The sequence below is a fragment of the Loxodonta africana genome, chromosome X, assembly GCF_030014295.1.
Source record: "Loxodonta africana isolate mLoxAfr1 chromosome X, mLoxAfr1.hap2, whole genome shotgun sequence".
Lineage (NCBI taxonomy): Eukaryota > Metazoa > Chordata > Mammalia > Proboscidea > Elephantidae > Loxodonta > Loxodonta africana.
The window spans coordinates 51,191,397-51,212,108 of record NC_087369.1 but is presented as its reverse complement, the minus strand read 5'-3'; the positions used below and the strand labels follow the sequence as shown (position 1 = coordinate 51,212,108).

The window sequence follows — 20,712 nt, the reverse complement described above, 5'->3', positions numbered from 1 at the left end:
ACTTTCCAGGGTGACTTCCAGAAAATTCTCCATAAGTTCCAAAGCCATCCACCAGGGCAAATGCAAAGTCAGGCACAGGGGCTTAGTTAGATAAGAAGAACTTCAAGAAGGTCTCACTGAGGAAGTGACATTTGAATTGAGACTTTACAGAAGGCCCAAACACCTTGAATTTCTTGGAACAACTTGGTATGATCAGGGAACAACAACAACAAAAGGCCAGTGTGGCTGAAACACTGTGAATAGGGAGAGAGTTTTAAGATGAGATGAGAGAGGTCAGCAGGGGCCAGATTACGCAGGGTCTTGTAGGGCTTGATAAGGAATTCAGCTTGTGTTTTACATGGACTGGGAAGCCATTGGAGGATTTCAAGCAAGAAAGTGATTGATTTGATCACTTCAGTAGAGATGGTCTGTAGCAAGGTAATACTAGAAGCAGAGAGACCAAGATAGGAAGCTATTCATATAATCCAGGTGAAAGATGATGGTGATTTGGAATTAGCAAATGATAAGGGAGAGAGATGTCACCTTGAAGACTAAGGTGCACCTGACCCAAGCCATGGTGTTTTCAGTTGCCTGTATGCATGCGAAAGCTGGGTGATGACTAAGGAAGACCGAAGAAGAATTGACGCCTTTGAATTGTGGTGTTGGCGAAGAATATTAAATATACTGTGGACTGCCAAAAGAACAGACAAACCTGTCTCAGAAGAAGTACAACCAGAGTACTCCTCAGAAGCAAGGATGGCAAGATTACGTCTCACACACTTTGGACATGTTATCAGGAGGGATCAGTCCCCGGAGAAGGACATCATGCTTGGTAAAGTAGAGGGTCAGCAAAACAGAGGAATACCCTCAACAAGATGGATTGACACAGTGGCTGCAACAGTGGGCTCAAACGTAACAGTGATTGTGAGGATGGCACAGGACCGAGCAGTGTTTCGTTCTGTTGTGCATAGGGTCGCTATGAGTTGAAACCAACTTGACACCACCTAACAACAACAGCAACAGGGGAGATAGCCACCACCCATCTGTAGGTTTGTCATACTGTTGTGGCTTGCATGTTGCTATGATGCTGGAAGCTATGCCACTAGTATCTCAAATACCAGCAGGGTGACCCATGGTAGACAGGTTTCTGCAGAGTTTCCAGGCTAAGACAGACTAGGAAGAAAGGTCTGACAATCTACTTCTGAAAATTAGCCATTGAAAACCCCATGAATCACACCAGATTATTGTCTGATGTAGTGCTGGAAGATGAGCCCCCTGGATTGGAAGGCACTCAAAATACACAGTGAACTCGAGCATACTAATGATTGTGAAGATGGTTTAGGGCCTGGCAACATTTTGTTCTGTTGTACATGGGGTCACTATGAGTTGGAGCTGACTCGTTGGCACCTGTCAGGGATTGAGTTGTGTCCCCCAAAAATATCCGTCAACTTGGCTAGGTCATGATTCCCAGTATTGTATGATTGTCTACCATTTTGTCATCTGATGTGATTTCCCTATGTGTCATAAACCCTATCACAGTGATGTAATGAGAAGGATTATGAGAAGGATTAGTGGCAGTTATATTGATGAGATCTCCAAGATTAGATAGTGTGTCTTAAGCCAGTCTCTTTTGAGATATAAAAGAGAAAAGCGAGCAGAGAGACATGGGGACCTCATACCGCCAAGAAAGCAGTGTTGGGAGCAGAGCACATCCTTTGGACCTGAGGTTCCTGCTTTGAGATGCTCCCAACCAAGGGAAGACTTATGACAAGGACCTTCCTCCAGAGCCAACAGAGAGAGAAGGCCTTCCCCTGGAGCCAGTGCCCTGAATTCGGACTTCTAGCCTACTAGACAGTCAGAGAATAAACTTCTCTTTGTTAAAGCCATCCACTTGTGGTATTTCTGTTATAGCAGCACTAGATGACCAAGACAGCACCTAACAACAGCAACCACAGGGGAGAAGGAGAGAAATAAGAGTTGTGCTGTGCTATGATGGTAGAACCCATAGGACAAGTTAGTGGATTGCATATGAGGGGTAAAGTCTGGTGTAATCCTACATCTGTTTGGAAGACTTTTGAATGGTTCCCAAATTACTAGAATATTAAACTTCTGAAACCTCTAGAATTAGAAAAGTACCTCCTGTGATTGATGTAAAAGGAATTTCCTGACAGTAGGAACAGATAGAGAAACTTATTTCATGGTGATCTCAACCAACCAGTCTCATGGCTTCAAATACTATCTATATGCTAATGACTCTCACATTTATATCTTCAACTCTTACCTTTTCCCTGAACTTCAGACTCACATACCCAGCTGCTCACTTCCCACTGAAATGTGACATATTTGAAACTAAACTGATCTTTTCACCAACCTGAAGCCCCTGTAGTCTTTACCATCCCAGTTAGGGCAGCTCCATCTTTTCAGTTGCGTAAGCAAAATCCTTGGAGTCATCCTGACTTTCTCTCTCTCTCTCTCTCTCTCTCTCATGCACTATGTACAGTCCTTTGGGAATCCTGTTGGTTCTACATTCAAAATACATTCATAACTGATCACTCCCCACTACCCTCCACTGCCACCACACTTGTCTGTGCCACCATTATCTCTCATCTGGATTACTGCAAAAGACTGCTAATTACCCTCGCCACTTCTGCCTTGCCCCTACATTCTTTTCTCAGTGTATTAGCTAGAGTGATCTGTAGAAGATATAAGGAAGGTCTCATAACTTCTCTATACAATGTGCTCCAGTGGCTCTTTGTTTTCCTTAAAGTAACGGCCAGAGGCCCTACATAATCTTGTTCTCTGACCTCAGCTCCTGCTGGGAGTATTAGGAACTACTTTTCTTCCAGGTTCCACGCTAAAAGAAAGTTTCTTACAAAACATATTTAATTCATTCAGTTTTAGTTCTTCCCCCAAACACACGCAAATAAAAGAAATAATGATCCTGCGTTTTAGCTACAAATATTTCCCATAAACAGAGCATGTCCTTTAAAGGCGTTCAAATGACAAATGAGCCAAAATTCAAAGGGTAACCATGGTAAGGGGCAGCATATTGAACTTGTATCCCAGAACACTTGGCCAAAGAAAACGTACACAAAATAATTACAGAATTTCCTTTTCCCTCTTCTGATCACTGTTTATTCCAATTTGTTTAGACTGATGAGTCCATGTGACTCCATCTTGTAACATTTCATTTATCGCTGCTAATATTTATTATTCTAAATATGAGCCATTGTTTTCTTAGTACTTTGAAAAAAAAAGAGAACAGTATTTCAACTGATTAAGAGTATGTTGTTTTCCTATATTTGTTATCACTATTTTTTCTTATAATTAATTATCCTCCATTCATTCCTTAACTAGTAACTTGTGCACCTCACTTGCTGGTTGGAGGGGTATCATCTTGAGTTGGAGAGCCTGAGAGAATGGCAATAGTACCACCTATTGCCATTGTGAACTAATGGTATTAGTTTAGCAGTCTATAGCTAGCCTTAAAAATTGGCAGCTTGGCAGCATGTCTGCATCCCACTTTGAAAAGTGGCGTCTGGGGTCTTAAACGCTAGCAAGCAGCCATCTAGGATGCACCAATTGGTCTCAACCCACCTGGGTCAAAGGAGAATGAAGGACACCAAGGACACAAGGTGATTACGAGCCCAAGAGACAGAAAGGGCCACATGAACCAGCGACTACATCATCCTGAGACCAGAAGAACTAGATGGTGCCCGGCTACAACCGATGACTGCCCTGACAGGGAACACAACAGAGAACCCCTGAGGGAACAGGAGAGCAGTGGGATGCAGACCCCAAATTCTCATAAGACCAGACTTAATGGTCTGACTGAGACTGGAAGGACCCTGGTGGTCATGGCCCCCAGACCTTCTTTCGGCCCAGGACAGGAACCATTCCCGAAGCCAACTCTTCAGACATGGATTGGACTGGACAATGTGTTGGAGAGGGATGCTGGTGAGGAGTGAGCTTCTTGGATCAGGTGGACACTTGAGACTATGTTGGCATCTCCTGCCTGGAGGGGAGATGAGAGGGTGGAGGGGGTTAGAAGCTGGTGAAATGGACACGAAAAGAGAGAGTGGAGGGAGAGAGCAGGCTGTCTCATTAGGGGGAGAGTAATTGGGAGTGTGTAGCAAGGTGTATATGGGTTTTTGTGTGAGAGACTGACTTGATTTGTAAACTTTCACTTAAGGCACAATAAAAATTATTTAAAAAAAATTGGCAGAATGTGGTCAAATTCAGAATAGGTCGCATTGAGGTTATACTAAGACATATTTTCTTTTGGATCGTTTAACAATCGTGTTGAAATTATTGTGTCTTAATGGCCAAACTCCATTATGTTTAAGGATGAATTTAAGCCAGTATCTATAATTAGGAAATAGTAGTCAAGCAAATTCCTTATTTTTGACCTGTAGTTTTATGCTACGGGTAATAGTTTGTTTTCAAAATGAAAATAGACTTAATTTTTTCTGATTATGAACTTAAAACAGTAATATTGATACCAAAACAAACAAACCCATTGCTGTCAAGTTGATTCCGACTCATAGCGACCCTATAGGACACAGTAGAACTGCCCCATAGTGTTTCTAAGGAGTAGCTGGCAGATTTGAATTGCCGACCTTTTGGTTAGCATCTGTAGCTCTTAACCTCTGCACCACCAGGGCTCCTATAATGATACAGAAGAGGCTAAAAGAAGAAAGCAAAAATCACAATCTCTCATCCCAGAGATACCTGCTCTTAATACTTAAGTGTATTGCTTGCTAGACTTTTTTTCTGTGTCTTTTTATGTAAATATAAACCTAAAGAAAAGTGGAATCATAGCTCTACATACCATTTTGTAACCTCCTTTCCACTCAACAGCATATCATGAACATTTTTCCATGACAGTCAATATGGATCTAAATAATCCCTTTTAATGGCAAGAAGATAAATGATAAAATTGCCTTTTATTTTAACTATAGATTTTTTATAGATATATTAGTAGACAAAATGAATCTAGGCTTGCCGTAAAGATTTAAAAGCCATGCAATTTAAGAAATATAAGAACATTTTATTTTACTGTCATACAATATCAACGATATTAAACAAACCAAATCAAAAACCCACTGCCGTCAAGTCGATTCCAACTCATAGTGACCCCATCGGGTTTCCAAGGCTGTAAATCTTTCTGGAAGTAGACTGCCACATCTTTGTGGTTTCAAACCACCGACCTCTCGGTTAGCAGTCAAGCACTTTAACCACTGCACCATCAGGGCTCCTTTATTAAACTAAAACCAAAAAACCAAACCCGCTGGCCATCAAGTCAATTCTGACTAACAGCAACCCTATAGGACAGAGTAGAACTGCCCCATGGAGTTTCCAAGGAACACCTGGTGGATTTGAACTGCCGACCTTTTGGTTAGCAGACGTAGTGCTTAACCACTACGCCACCAGGGTTTCCTTACTATACTAAAAAAAAAAAAATACTAAAGGGACCTGCAAATAATTCTTAACGAAATATAAAGATGGTCTTAGTTACTGAATAAGTGTCTATTCTGTGGCAACTGCAATCAAAATTTATTGAACAACTACTCAGTGCCAGCACTGCTCTAGATGCTGGGGATACTTTGGTGAATTAGGTGGGTGAGATCCCTGCTCTCAAGGAGTTCACATTTCTAGAAGATAAGAAACTAATAATAAGAAAGTTATCAGCTATCAAAGCAGTACCAGATATTGTTTTTTGTGGTAAAATTTAAGCTGATTCCAGATTGGGTCAAATCATATTTTATAATTATATTTTCAGGTTTGAAGACAGTGAAAAACAAGTAAATTATCATTCATTTTTCTTTGCCCTGAACTGGAGAATAAATCCAATGACCGAATGGGAAACAGTGCTATACAATACAGAGGTAAAATTAATGCCTATTTTAAAAACCAGTTGTGGCTGCCTTCTTTGCATTTTTAACATCCTTTATTTTAAAATTGTTCTTCAACGTAAAATATTAACATCAGTGCTTTTAGAAAGAGTGTATGTGTGGTTCTGGGTATTTGTGCTGAAGGCTAATTCACTTTCCATGCCGAGCAAACATCTGCTCTGTAAGAGCAGGACTTTTCTTATGTAGCTGAATTTTTTTCAACCTTAGTCACATCCAGTTATATGGAAAATAGGTTACAGTTATAAATAGATATAAACACTGTTTTCAGGGGATTCATCATAAGCCACAAGAGCAAATCTCAAATGGTGGATATGTTAAGAATCCCCAGTGTATCTGTGGCCATGTACACAGGTTTGCCATGGGTGAAGCAATATAGAATGGGGAAGCACATTTCACAGTAGAGCTAATGTAGAGTAAAAATTCAGTAGAAGAATGCTTGGTTAGGGGAAACAAAGTTCATGCTATCAGATGGTGCTCTCAACATTGTGGAATTGTCTGAATTCTCTAAGATTTCTTTGGGCCAATTGTCTTTAAGGAGTGGGTGGGTGGGTGGTGGTTTGTTTGTATTTTAACATGCTCCAGAAATTGATTTTCTTGGGAAAGTCCCTTGATAAAGCAAATGTCATGTGGTTGATACTCCCAGAAAGGAGGCATTTATTCCTCTGGGTCTCTGCTGATCAGCTCATTCTGGCCTGAACTGGTCTAGAGCCCCTGGGGAGTTCCCTCAGGCACGCAGCTACTCTGGAGTGTCAGGGGTGGCCTTAGAACTTCCAGATGTTTGGGAGACAGCAGTGGTCTTTGGAGTCAAACAGAACTGGGGTTGAATTCTGGCTTTGCCACTTACTTAGCTAAGTGATTTGGGGTCAGTTATTTAACTTGTTAATTTACAAATTTATTCCTCAGTCAAATCATAATCAAGTATCCTCTCTCAGCAGGTTCTCTGTGCTGGGGTTCAGAGACAAAAGTCATTACTGCTGCCTTTGAGGGGCTCACTGCTCCTGGGGGAATCAGTACACTCTGATTTGAAGTATGGGATGATACTGCCTCCATGGGATGTTGTGGGATGAAGAGGAAGCAGCTTCTAAATCAGGCTGGGGGATCAAAATGTATTCTCAGGGGAGGTAACCCTTGAAATTTCAATGGTGAATAGTAAGATTTAGCAAAATAAGGGAGTGGTACGGTACGGAAAAGGTGTTCTCAACAGGGACCCTGGGATATGGGACTGCGTGGACCATACGCAGAAAAAGGAATTGATGTGGCTGGAGGAAAAGAAAGAGTGGTGATGAGGCTGGAGATTCCTGCAAGGGTGAGGTCATGAGAGGCACGCTGTTTAAATATTGCCCTGAACTGCCTGGAGAACACTGACAAAGTTTAGGGAAGAGAGTGGCATGATGAGGTGTGCCCGTTAGGGAGCTTCCTTTGACTGAATGATAGGTGGATTGGAGAAGTGGGATGGAGACAGGCATATCCATTAAGAGGTTCTTGGAGTCCCATCATCACCATAATAATATCAAACAGTTAAAGCATTTATTCCTGGGTGGTGCAAACAGTTAATGTGCTTGGCTGCTAGCCAAAAGTTTGGAGGTTCAAGTTTACCCAGAGGCACCTTGGAAGAAAGGCCTGGCGATGTACATCTGAAAAATCAGCCATTGAAAACCCTGTGGAGCACAGTTCTACTCTGACACACATGTGGTCGCCATGAGTTGGGATCAACTCCATGGCAACTGGTGGTGGTAATGTACCAAGCACTGTTCCAAGGCCTCAACATCAGTAGCCCATTTAATCCTCATAGCGGCCCTATGAGGTAGATGCTTTTATTCCCAATTTAGAGATGAGGACACTAGAGAAATAACAAATTTATGGCAGGGTCAGAATTTTAGCACAGTTCTGTTTTACTTCAAAGAATAAAAAAGAAAAGATACTGGATTTAATTAACCAAAATCCAAGATACCATCACAGAAACAAATCATCGCTTTCACTTGCCCCGGTAACCTTTTATTTCTTATCCAGGAGAATATTCCATTTTTACCTATATAAAGGAAAATGGTAGGTGGGGTTTTATATTCCACCTTTTCATTTGTTATAGTGTTTTGTGTTGGATGTTATCCATTTGTCCGGTTAGGACTGCTTTCTGCCCCTCTATACTGCTCTGAGGCCCGAGTAGCTGGCTTTTGTGAACTGCATCAATGGCTTCTCTTGCCTCTTGGCCTCCAGTTGGGTTGACCAGCAGGATGCACCAGCAGAGGAGTGGGGGGAGAAAGAAATCATCTCCTTCCCTGCCAGTCAGTGTAAATTGACTCCCTCCCCCTACCAGTGTCCATAGCTCCTGTCTGGAGGCTCTCTGGATACAGCTGTCCTCTCCATATTCTGGTAACTATGCCCTTTCCTTTGAGCCCAGGTAATGGTAAGAGCTCCCTGCTGCTACAAACCCTGGGAGAACTGCAGTATCCCCTGTTTGTTTTCCTGAACACGTACTATAACTTTATAAATAGCATCTTTATTAAACTCTTCTCAGATTACAGTTTGCATACATCCTCTATTTCCCATGGAATCCTGAATGATATGCTTTTTTTTTGCCAATTAGCAACGGCCTTTGTTTTTCTGGAAACCCTGCTGGTGTAGTAGTTAAGAGCTAGGGCTGCTAACCAAAAAGGTCAGCAGTTCGAATCCACCAGGCCCTCCTTGGAAACCCTATGAGGCAGTTCTACTCTGTCCTATAGGGTTGCTGTGAGTCGGAACTGACTCGATGGCAATGGGTTTTTTTTGTTTTTCTTTTCCTTGCTTTTTACTTCTCTCCTTTTCCATTCTACTCAGTCCACCACCCAAAGGTATTCACTGTTTCTCAGTGTTAAGCATCTGGTGTTAACTTTTTTCCATACTCATAGAATCCTGTACAAAGGTATATTTACCTGTATATTGGGGGTTCCACTATTTATGGTAAAAAATATGATCATACCACATGCATTTATCTACAGCATGCTTTTCTTAATAGAACATCATGAAAAATTCTTCCAGTTTAATGTATATACACCTAAGTCATTCTTGGAAGCTCTGGTGGTGTAGTGGTTAAGTGCTATGGCTGCTAACCAAGAGCGTTGGCAGTTCAAATCCACCAGGCGCTCCTTGGTAACTCTATGGGGCAGTTCTACTCTGTCCTATGGGGTTGCTATGAGTTGGAATTGACTCGATGGCAATGGGTTTGGGGGAAGTCATTCTTTAATTGCTCTGATGTGGATATGTAGTAATTTATTTATCGATTTTTCTATTGGTAGACATTCAGGTTGTTTCTTCATTTTTGTCTTTGAAAAAATGTTGCTGTAAATAATTTTATGATTTAATCTTTCTATGCTTTTTTTCTGTATAAGAAAGATGCTCCAAAGTGGAATTTCTTGTTCAAAGGATATATATATTTTTAAATTCAGTAGTTGCCAATCTCTCTCTCTCTCAAAAAAAGGCTTTTATCCAACCACATCAATTCATCATTGTCTGTGGGCTGGTCCACGAAGGGGCATGATCTTGGTCAAGGTAGCTCCTTGCAGTCCGGACAACTCTGTAGCTGAGGCAATTTCTGAAGGGGCTAACAGCTGAAGGCTTTCTGCCCCCAGCACTCTAAGCAGCTGGGGCACCAAGTCCTTCCCCAAGGGGATTCTGGGCCATACATTCTGGTTGGCAATGTGGTCACAGCCTCCTCCCTACCTCTGTTCCTCAGTCAAAGTCTGACCTTTCACCCGTGGCAGAAAAGAGTGGAGAGTGGTTATTGCCAGGAGAGGCCATGGAGAGGTCAGACCAGATGTGTAGATATCTGCGGCCCAGTTGGACAGAGGAAACCTCTCACGTAGAGCTTTGGGGATCACCAACATTGAAGGAGTCTGCCATAGCCAAGGGTCAGGTGTGGGGCCTCAGTGCAAGATCCACCAGGCTGTGAGAACAATACCCCTTTACCCCCCTCCCCAAGTGTGAAGGAATGAGATTAAAGTTCTACTGAGAACAAGGAGTGGCAGGCTGAGCTCCTACGTGGAAGCGTGGCCCAGGTGAAGGCTGGGAGTTGGAAAGCTGCATAATTTCTCCAGTATATGAGCTGGATGAGCAGGCTCTGGCTAAAGTTTCAGAGATGCCTTGGGCAGCTCTCCAGAAGTTACCAGCACCAGTCATCGCTTGGAACCTGGATGTCTTTACTCCTCCTGGGTGAAATGTTGTCCTCATCAGGATCTTTTCTCCCAACTGGGATCTTACTGAGAAATGAAAAAGGACTTCTTGGCCAATGAAGGCTGAGGAGGCCTCAGTACCAGCTTCAACACAAGTTCTGTGTGCATCAGCATTAATGGATAGGGTGGATGTCATGGATGGGGACCTGGGACACCTTCTCGGTCTTAGCCCAATTAACTGCAGTGCATGGGGTACAGAGGGAAGGGCCAAAACTCAGGAGCAGGACCACCAGCTCCAGCCAAGCAGAGGCTGAGTGGAGGAGTAGTCTGGGATACAAGACATGGGATGGAAAGGTCAGAGCATCAGGGAGTTCCAGCAGGATGTCCCTCTAAACAGGGAACACCGTGAGGGGGAATCCAGAAGTTAGCGACGTTCAGCAATCAGAGGGAGCCCGTCAGCAGGCTTGAATCAAGCCTTCAGTTTCTCCAAGCGGACAGAGCAGGATAAATCCCTAGACCAGTATGGTCCTAGCAGGAAGCACATTCAGAGGAGTCATGGACATGGATTTAATGAAGGAACTATTTACAGAGGAGTGGTTAGGGTCAAGGGACCAATCAGGAGATGGAACACACACACAGGGACTTGCAGGAGTGGGAAGCCTTTATATCCCTAGACCCAAAGGGGCAGGAGGGATAGGTCTTATGGAGCCCTGGGAAGCTGGTAGAGGAATGCAGCCCTGTCTGTACTGCCAAACCCTGACCCAGCAAGGAGAGAACAGAGAGGGAGAGTGGAATCAGTACCCTGACCTCTTGCTCCTCCTGCTTTCCCAACCCCTGCCGCTGCTTCCCATTGACTGAAGCCACCCAGAAGCCAGAGAGTAAGGAAGCTTGTGAAGTGATGCAGTCCACAGAGGCATTCCCATGGGGTAGAGACCAGGGAGAGAGGGGTGGAGAATGGATCTTGAGGGGCAAATGGAAGATAACACAGTCTGTTACTAGAACAGACTTGGGCTCAAGGGAGCAAGCCCCACAACCAGGGTATAAGGCCAGATCAAGACTGGCAGCTCCTGGGGCTTGGTTTGCTAGATGCCAGGACTGGTCTGCCTGCTCAGATGTGATTCCCCACCATGTGATGGTCAGGTGGCCTCAGCTAAAAGGAGGGAGGTCCAACAACAACAACAACAAAAATGAAAAAGGGGACTAGGGCTGTAGCTAGTTTAACTTACTAATCCTGCTGCCCTTTTGTGAGAGAAAGTTTTCCTAAGTGGATGGAAGTAGGCAGACTATCACCCATTGTGACTGTTGGCTGTGTCCTGAAGCAGGGATTCTTTGGGGGCTACCCTGGCTGCCTCTGGCCTGGCCCCACTGCAGCCTAGGTGAGCCATCCAGGCTGTAATTTCACTCTCACTCCGTCATGTGACTATGGTCTCAGCATGTTGCCCTGGCACTGTCACATCCTTTAGACCCCATTTCCATTCTATTGTGTTTGCTCACAGATGGTAGCTGTAAAACTGGCAAAATAGGTCCTGCTGTTTAGAGCCTGTCTGGTTAATCTCAGAAGCCACATTTGGAAAATAACATGAAATCAGTTCTCATATAAACTTTATAACTTACACTGTGTGACTGATAGTCTTATCTTTTGACGTTTCTGAGAAAAAATGGATGTAGCTTCCTTTTATGAGCACTGTAACTGCAGAAGCATTAGCAATCAGCTCAAAAGCTCTCTCTTGTCATGATGGGATGATATATCGCCTTGGCAGTGGGAAGTAGGGGCTGTTGGGTATACTTTGGGATACATTTGGACACCCTACTTTTTGAGGATGACCTTTTAGTATTTAAATGACAGGATGCCCTGTGACATTTTATTGTCCCTTTAACCTTGTGAGAATAAGTATCATTCTCAATTTATGGCTAGAAAACTGAGATCAGCTTAATCCTTAAAGGTAAGTGAGGATTATATAGTCGGGGCTAGTGCCAACTCTTTAAATAAGCAAAGTTATTTCTAATATTTGTGGTTGAATGTAACACTTGAAATAAAAGTCTATTAATCATTCTCATTGGAGCCCTGGTGACACAGTGGTTAAGAGCTATAGCTGCTAACCGAAAGGTTGGCAGTTCAAATCCAGCAGCCGCTCCTTGAAAACCCTATGGCGCAGTTCTGCTGTGTCCTGTGGGGTCGCTATGAGTCAGAACCGACTCGATGGCAATGGGTTTTTTTTTTTTTTAATCATTCTCATTAGATTTAAAAGATTACTAGTAAACACATAGCAATGTTGTTGTTAGTTGCCATCAAGCTGGCTCCAACTCACTGCAACTTTATGTATAACAGAACAAAATGTTGCCCGGTCCTGCGCCGTCTTCATAATCCTTCATATGTTTGAGTTCATCGTTTGGCCATTGTGTCACTCCATGTTCATTGTGTCACTCCATCTCATTGAGAGTTTCCCTTGTTTTCATTGGCCCTCGACTTTGCCAAACATAATGTCCTTTTCGAGTGATTGGTCTTCACTGACGTGTCCCAAGTGAGTCGAAGCCTCACCATCCTTGCTTCTAAGGAACAGTCTTGTGTTTCTTCTATGACTGACTTGTTTGTTCTTCTGGCAGTCCACGGTATATTCAGTATTCTTTGCCCACACCACAGTTCGAATGCATCATTCCTTTTCTCTTTTCCTTTTTCATTATCCAACTTTCACATGCATATGAGGCAATTGAAAAGACCATGAAAACACACAGCAATAACTTAACACAAAGCAATAACCTAGTAGGACAAGATGCTACCGTAATCCACTTTGATTTAAAGTGAAGGATGACATCTACTTGAATTGTACACATAAAGCTATCATTAAAGTGCAAAAACTCCGTGTCTCCTTGTAAACTTTCCTTCACCCACAATGCAGTTTCAAGGAAAGAGGTCTTGTTTAGAAGCTACACCTCTTTCAACTATACTCACACACAGAGAACGCTGTCGATGGTAGCTTTGTCTAGCACAAAGGGAAGTGATTGTGAAATGTTAGCATGACTGTAAAGACTGAAATGGATAGAAATATAAGCAAATCTCAGTTTCATATATGAGCTTTTTCCTTATGTTATAAAAATGCCTTTGATTATCTCAAGAAGTATTTGTAAAATTTTCTTCTCAAAATCAAGTTCAATTTGCTGAATTCTAAGAGTTTTTATTTTCATACTATTTAAGATTGTTTTGTCAACCTAATTTGATTATTTCTAAGGTCATGTCAACCTTATTAAAAAATCTTATTGAAAGGAAGAAAAGCGCAATTTCAATTCTATGTATACTACCAAACTTTTCTACAAATTCATAGATATTTCCCATTGAAACTGCTTTTTCCAAACAAGTGGGGGTGGGGGAGACTAATGTAGTGAAATCACTAATGTTACTCCATCAGCCTTACATTTGGGAGAAATAAAAATAAACTTTTTTCAGTGAAGCGTGGAATTTAATTGGCGCCTGATCTTTTCCCCTCACGCATCTGGTGACCAGTACCATAGTAGAAAATTTTAAACTAGAAGGAGACATAATCCAATTCAATTTCCTTTTCAAAATGTCAAAGCCAATAAATCCAGGCCCCATTACCTCACACACAGCTTTGCTGTCCTGACGGGGCTGCTGCTATTTACTGGCTTTCCACGCAGTGCCATCTTCACTTCCCATTTCAAGGGGGTGTAATTTTACAGATGCAGCTGCGTTCTTTCACCGTTGACAAACAGGGAGTGTATGCCCGGCTTGTTCGACATCTTAAGGGGCTCTAGTGGCAGCCTGCTTGAAAGGTGTCTTAGGCCCTCTTACAGACACTGATTCCCAGCCGTTTTAGAATCATGATTTTGTGTCATTGTGGAATTTTCCTGTGCCTTTCGTAGTCCTTCCTCATTCTAGAAAATGCTACGTGGCACATATGGTTTATGCGACAGATGCAGTTTCATTTTGTTTTGAAGTTTGGCACTACCACTCGAGTTGTCTGGAAATTCTGTGGGAGACTCCTGATCCATCCACAGTTTGCCAAGGAACTGCTTTTTTACTAAGCTTGTGCTGTGGCCTTCATAGGCATTTGATTATTACAACAAATGCAAAATTGCATAGTGTCTTAGTTTGACTTCCTCTAGAAGCAAATTGGAGACAGGGCTTTGCATGTAAATAGTGTTTTGGAGGGAAGTGAAGGGAACACCCAAACAGGAGTGGGGAGTGAGAAAGTAAAAGGGAAGGAAGCTATTAAAACCAGTTGCCTTGGAGTCAGCTCAGACTCATGGTGACCCCATGTGTGTCAGAGTAGATAGAACTGTGTTCCATAGGGTTTTCAGTGGCTGATTTTTCAGAAGTAAATCTCCAGGCCTTTCTTCCAAGGTGTCTCTGGGTAGACTTGAACCTCCAGACTTTCCTTTAGCTGCCGAGTATCTTAACCATTTTCACTACTCAAGGATTCCTAGGAGGAGCTATTAAGGGCATTTTATCAAACCAGTTACAACTGTGGATAAGTGAAACTTAATACAGCTGCAAAACACTGGGACCCAGGGGCCAACACATACCCACCCAAAGTGCAGGGGAGCTATGGGATTCACCCCTCAACTCCCAAGGGTCGTTGGTTGAGGGCTGTTCTTGAAGCAGGGGAAAGGGATTAAGTCTCAGGCACTTGTGGCTTGCCACAGAGTCAGTCAAAGCTGGCCACAGAGGCCAAAGAAAAGATCACAGGCAAAGGAATACAAGGGCTGGTAGTTGGAAGTCAGGCTGCTGTGCCCCAAAGTGGAAAGGGCAAGGGGACAGGGAGAGGTGCCAGCAGGGCCTGCTATGCATCCATAGTTCAGATTTGAATGTGCTCTGTCAGGGGGGCTTTTTTACAGGCACACAAGCAGGCACATTCTCATCTGAAATGAGAATGATAACTGATAACTTCTGTGGATGAGCACTTCTCTTGTCAAATCACCATGCTGTCATTTCCACTTAAGACACATGTACTGCTAGGAAAACGATGCAGCCCTGGTGGCGCAAGGGGTTAAGCATTTGGTTGCTAGCCAGAGGTTGACAGTTCAAATCTACCAGCCTTTCCTTGGAAACCCTATGGGACAGTTCTACTCTGTCCTACAGGGTCACTATGAGTGGGAATCGCCCTGGTGGCTCAGTGGTAAGTGCTTGGCTGCTAACCAAAAGGTTGGTGGTTCAAACCCACCAACTGCTCTGCAGGAGAAAGATGTGGCAGTCTGCTTCCATAAAGATTACAGCCTTGGAAAACCTATGGGGCAGTTCTAGTCTGTCCTATAGGGTCACTATGAGTTGGAATTGACTCTATGACAATGGGTTTTGGTTTGGGAAAAACAATAGGATCCTGAGTGTTCTTTGTATTTTATAATGTAGGATGAATAAAGGGTCATTGGAGACAAAGAATATTTTAACTCACTGCACAGATTTTCATACATATTCTAGAACATTTGCAGATTTATTAGAAGAATCAGACAGTGGTACCACCAGTTGCCGTCGAGTCAGTTCTGACTCATAACGACCTTGTGTGTCAGAGTAGAACTTTGCTCCACAGGGTTTTCAGTGGCTGATTTCTTGGAATAGATCACCAGCCCTTTCTTCCAAGGTGCTTCTGAGCATGTTGTTTGCATCACTCAGCAACTCCTAGACAGTGGTGTTTAGGGGATTTCTCATGTCACCAAAAGTCTCTTTATTTTACAAAGAGATTGGCCATGCGATTCCTTTAAAGAGACCCAATTAAGCAAAATTACAAAGAAGATACTTTTTCCCTTTGCTTTGGTGATCCCTACCCCACCCCCACCCTCGATGCCAAATTTTATTCCTGTCAGTTGCTTTTAAGCTAGTAATCATTCATCTGCGTGGTCATTTCCTTCTTTACACTGCAGGTTGGTAACTCCAGGGCAACCTCCAACAGAAGGCATTCTTGAGAGAGAGGAGTAGAGTATCATGACTCAAGAACCACTTGTTTTCTACTTAACTTTTCTATTTGAGAATAATAGGACCAAATGTAGCTCTGTAGGATGGGAGCCAGCTGCCTGTGAATATGCCCGCAGCTCTGCTCAACTTTGGAGGGTAGCCCAGCACATAAGCATAGCTCGGAGCCCCGCTTACTGGCTGGGATTGCAACCCAGTCTCCTCCACTTACTGGCAATTTGACTTTAGACAAACTACTTAACCCTTCTCTGCCTCAATTTCCTTTCCTGTAAAAAAAAAAAAAGCCAGTTGCCATCAAGTCAGTTTCTACTCATGGCGCCCCCATGTGTGTCTGAGTAGAACTATGCTCCATAGGGTTTTCAATGGCTGATTTTTCAGAAGTAGATTGGCAGGCCTTTCTTCTAAGGTGCCTCTGGGTGGACTCGAACCACCAACCTTTGAGTTAGCAGCCAAGCACATTAACCGTTTGTACCACCCAGGTACTCCTTTCTGTAAATAGGTATTATAATAGTACCTACTTCTTAGGGTTTTCTGTGATGATTAAATAACTTGGTGCATGTAAAACACTTTAAAAAGTACCTGTCGTATGGTACATATTCAATAAATTTATTATAACTAGCTAATGATATGATTCCCATAATCCTGCGAAGGTCTGCAGCCAGTTCATCATCATCACAAATCATCTCTTAAATTAAGGATTTATGCCTTATTTAGAGATGGCAGTAATTGATGCGTTTCCAATTCTGCATCAATGTTATTGATTCCCATAGTTCTACATATCACCCAGGTTCCAGTGACTTCCACATCTTTGCACAGTTCTGGACTCCAGCGCCCTGTGATGTACAGAATCGTGTTTCCTGGTTATTTACCAGAACCTTCACCTTGATGTCCCATGGACACCTGAAATACAGAATGTCCAAAATTGAACTTAGTATCCCTCTCCAGTTCCTGCTTTCCCACCAAAAAAAATTTTTTAAAACTCCTCTTCTTCCTGCTTTTCTTGTTTTGCTTATGATATCATCAACTACTCTGTTACTAAATTTAGAAGTCTTAGACCCACCCCACCCCTTTATTTTATCACTACCTCAAATCGAGCATCTTTCAGGGAATGTACATTCTATGGCAGCAGTGCCTTTCAAATGTAGCTCTTGTTCCCCATCCCAGCTGTAGCCACCCTGGTTATGGCACAGTCATCTCTCCCCCGAACTATTGCAGTAACCTCCACATTGATTTTTCTGCTTCATTTCATTCTTCATAGTGCCACAAATCTATTTAATTTCTAATCTGATTTTTGCCATTCCTCTGACTGAGACTCTCCATTGACTTCCCGTAACCCACACCATAATGGTAAAAACTAGCACAGAAACTAGTACATTTCAACCCCAGCGTCTCCTTCCCACCACCTCTCCTGCTACTTTCTACCCTGTGCCCTAAACCACACTGGACTACTCACCTTTTTTGGAAACAGATTTTTAGGTCTCTAAGCCTTTGCATATGCTGTTCCCTATGCCTGGAACATCCTTCACCACTTTAACCACCTGTTGAACTGTTACTCATCCCATGAGGCCCAACTGAAACATCTTTATAAAAGGAAGAGACTTTTGGTGACATGAGAAACCCTGGTTGCTTCTAAAATCCCATCACATGACGGTATTGAGGCTTTACTTGTGTTTCTGTAATACCCTTTGACTCTGGACACTAATGTCACACTAGTAAAGATATGGAACCTCTTGTGTAAGACAGATATTAGCCTCGACAATAGAAATGTAAACAACCACAGTTACGGACTTTCCCCCCTGTTGCTAATAATATTAATTGACCATTGCAACATACATAAAAAAGTGTGTGTATGCGTGTATAGCTTATTCCCAAGAGCAGACTGAGTGATTCAGTGTTCTTTTCATTACTGTATTGAAGAAACCAAATAGCCAGCATGACTATCAGGTTGGATTTTAAAAACTACGTTCTTAGTAAAGTCTGGGAGGAGCGAGCACTGCAGAAATGCTGCATAACAAACAACCCCTCAGATTGCACTGGTTCACAGCAACAGTTATTTTTCTTGTTTATGGGCACATAGGTCAGCTAGGCTTGGCTCCAGGTTGCAAGTCGAGCTTGGTCTGCTCTACCTGTGTCATCTGGGACCCGCAGCAACCTGGGACATGTACTTTTTATGGTGATCACAGAGACACAGAGACCAAGCCAAATCATGCCAGCAGGTCAGAGCCTCTGTTCATGCTGTATCTGCTAACATTACACAGGCCAAAGCCAGTCATGTGGCCAAGCCCGTGTCCAAAGGGGCAGGAGGGTTTACTCCTGGTTCTCTAGTAAGAGGTATTGCCGTGTCATACGGCAAAGGCATAGTGCAGGGAAGGAGTGAAGAATCAAGAATAAGAATCCAACCTCTACCACAAAGGTCTTATGATGCTGAAATGGATTGTAGAAATGTCAGCTTTGAAAATAAACTATTTACCAATTGCCTGTATAAAGATAAGAAGCAGTATTTTAATGTTACATTTACAACACTGCACTTTGGAATATGGTCTAATTATATCCATCCTTGTTTTTTCTAGAAAATTGAAGATGTTTGGATGGGGTCACCATCACCTGTTCCCGTGAGATACATTAGCTACATGCCCCTTTTAAAGGACGTGTTTGACTTGGAAGAGGATTAACTGTGCCATAACCATGCCAGTTTTTGTCAACTCTATTTGATTTACTGCTCTAATTCTGCCAAGTTTATTTTAGTAGATATAATTTCATTAAAAACAAAAAAGAAACAAGGCTCATATTAAATTGAAATCCATAAACCGCAATTAATCTTTTGTCACTTTAGATTTTCAGAACATTGTATTATGTTGCTGATGTACTGCACTATTAAAAATGCCATTTGAAGAAATATCTAGCATTTTTATTAGAGGTCTGATTTATGTTAATACCAAAGAATCTTATGATAATTTTCCATCCAACAAAATTTGATTCATTCCAACATGAAAAGAAAATGAATTTTGATTGCTATACATGACAGTAGAAAATCAAATTATATCAGAGCAGTAAGTTGTGATTCTATTAAACATTTTTTTGAAATCTCCTTGACACGTGTTTATTACTTACATAATTAAGCTTTGTAGCAACCTACCTCATCAAAATAATTCTCAGACTTCTCTCAAGAGTGAAGATATTTGTTTTCTGAAACTAGTAAAGCCATGGAAAGAAAAGGTACCCCCCCATGCACTCATGAAAATTTGGGAGAGAAACTGAAACATATGCAGTGTTTATATTTTTAATGCCCTTTTTATATCTGAACCCAGCTTGTTACATTAGGAATATATGCATGTGTATATAATTATAGTATGACCAAAAATGTATTATGACTAAAATATTGAGGGGTGTGAAGGCTGAAGATTTGGAGAGATTTTTTTTTTTATTCATCTCACACACACGCAACACATATCCCCCCAGAAGTTAAAAAGAAATTCTAAAACTACAAGATTTTTTTCCCCTGGATTTCTCTATTTTTTAATTTTTCTTCTGGGCCTAAACATCATGAGTCTCACCAGAACTTTTGCCACGTAGTGTACATCCGATTAAAAGCCATGACCCTGGACCTCTGGGAATTCTGTGTAAGAAGTCTATGTCAGTCCACCCCATTCTTCGGTGTTGGGTTCTGTGTATCATAAACCCAGTTGCTTGGTCTTCTCGGAGACAATGGAAGCCCATCAAGAAGGGATTGCTCCATTTACCTTTCAGGAACTGCTATGAAGAAAGGCAGAGTAACTGATGACATCTCAAGAGCTCTTTCAGTCTCATTATTCTTTCATTCCACATTTGCAGCAGCATCTTGCCTAGAAATGAGCTGGCTTCTTGGCACTCAGATGTGCCAATTTGCTTGACAACAATGGCTCTTTCATTTTTTTGAAGATAATAAACTATTTGTATCTTTAAACCTAGGATAACTCTACATGTGCCATTGTTAGAATAGACACCACTGGCCTCTCTGATAAACTAGACTCATTTTATATACTACAGCCATCTACCCATAAAATCTAATTTTGATGACTTGATTTTTGTCCCAAGATTTTTTTTTAAGACAACTGACAGTACCAAGCCATTTTGTCACTTTAAGATTTTTCATTCCCCCAGAGAGCAAGTTTTTAGAAGGATGACACTTTCCTGTAACTTTTCAAGCTGACAGATTTGTCACTTACCTATTCAACTCTTCAGTTGGTTGTCTTCCCTCAAGATTTTAAATATGTAGATAATTTAGCCCTTTTACAGACTTGTGTAGTTCATTTGAGAAGTGGGAGGAGAAAAGGAAAGGGAGCAAACCAATGATATGCTCCTGGGTTTGTGGTGTGACAACTGCTCATTCTATTCCATAGAACTGTGTTACTGCCCGGGCTATTCAAAGTCAAAGCCCACAATTAGCAATTAAATGGCCATTATAAGAATCATGCCGATAAACATGATACATTGCAGCCATACAGACACTTTAAATAATTATTCTTTTTATAACTAAGCCATATACTGGAGATTTATAATTTAGAGATAATATCCCCATTAGTAAAGTTTATGACCCAATAAACAGCTCCCACTAGTTAATAAATGCCAAAGCCGTAAAAACAAAGACTATTAATGTAAGAATTTCTGTACCTCCCACTTTTGCTGGTGGTCTCCAGGCACTGAAGGGAAATGCTATCTTAGAAAAAACATTTATTCTCATTATGTAAATATCAATGAATTGTCTTACAGTCCA

The 20,712-nt window shown here is 42.0% G+C and overlaps 1 protein-coding gene across 1 annotated transcript in view; it reads left to right on the top strand.

Moving 5' to 3' along the window:
* The window catches only part of LOC104846640 (EF-hand domain-containing family member C2-like), a 30,571-nt gene extending 11,429 nt beyond the window's left edge, over positions 1-19,142 (top strand). The window contains exons 3-4 of the mRNA XM_010597738.3: positions 5,762-5,867; positions 18,530-19,142. Coding sequence (XP_010596040.2) covers positions 5,762-5,867; positions 18,530-18,631 — 208 coding nt within the window. The 3' untranslated portion in view covers positions 18,632-19,142. The remainder of the gene's footprint in view (positions 1-5,761; positions 5,868-18,529) is intronic.
* Positions 19,143-20,712: the final 1,570 nt, after the last annotated feature.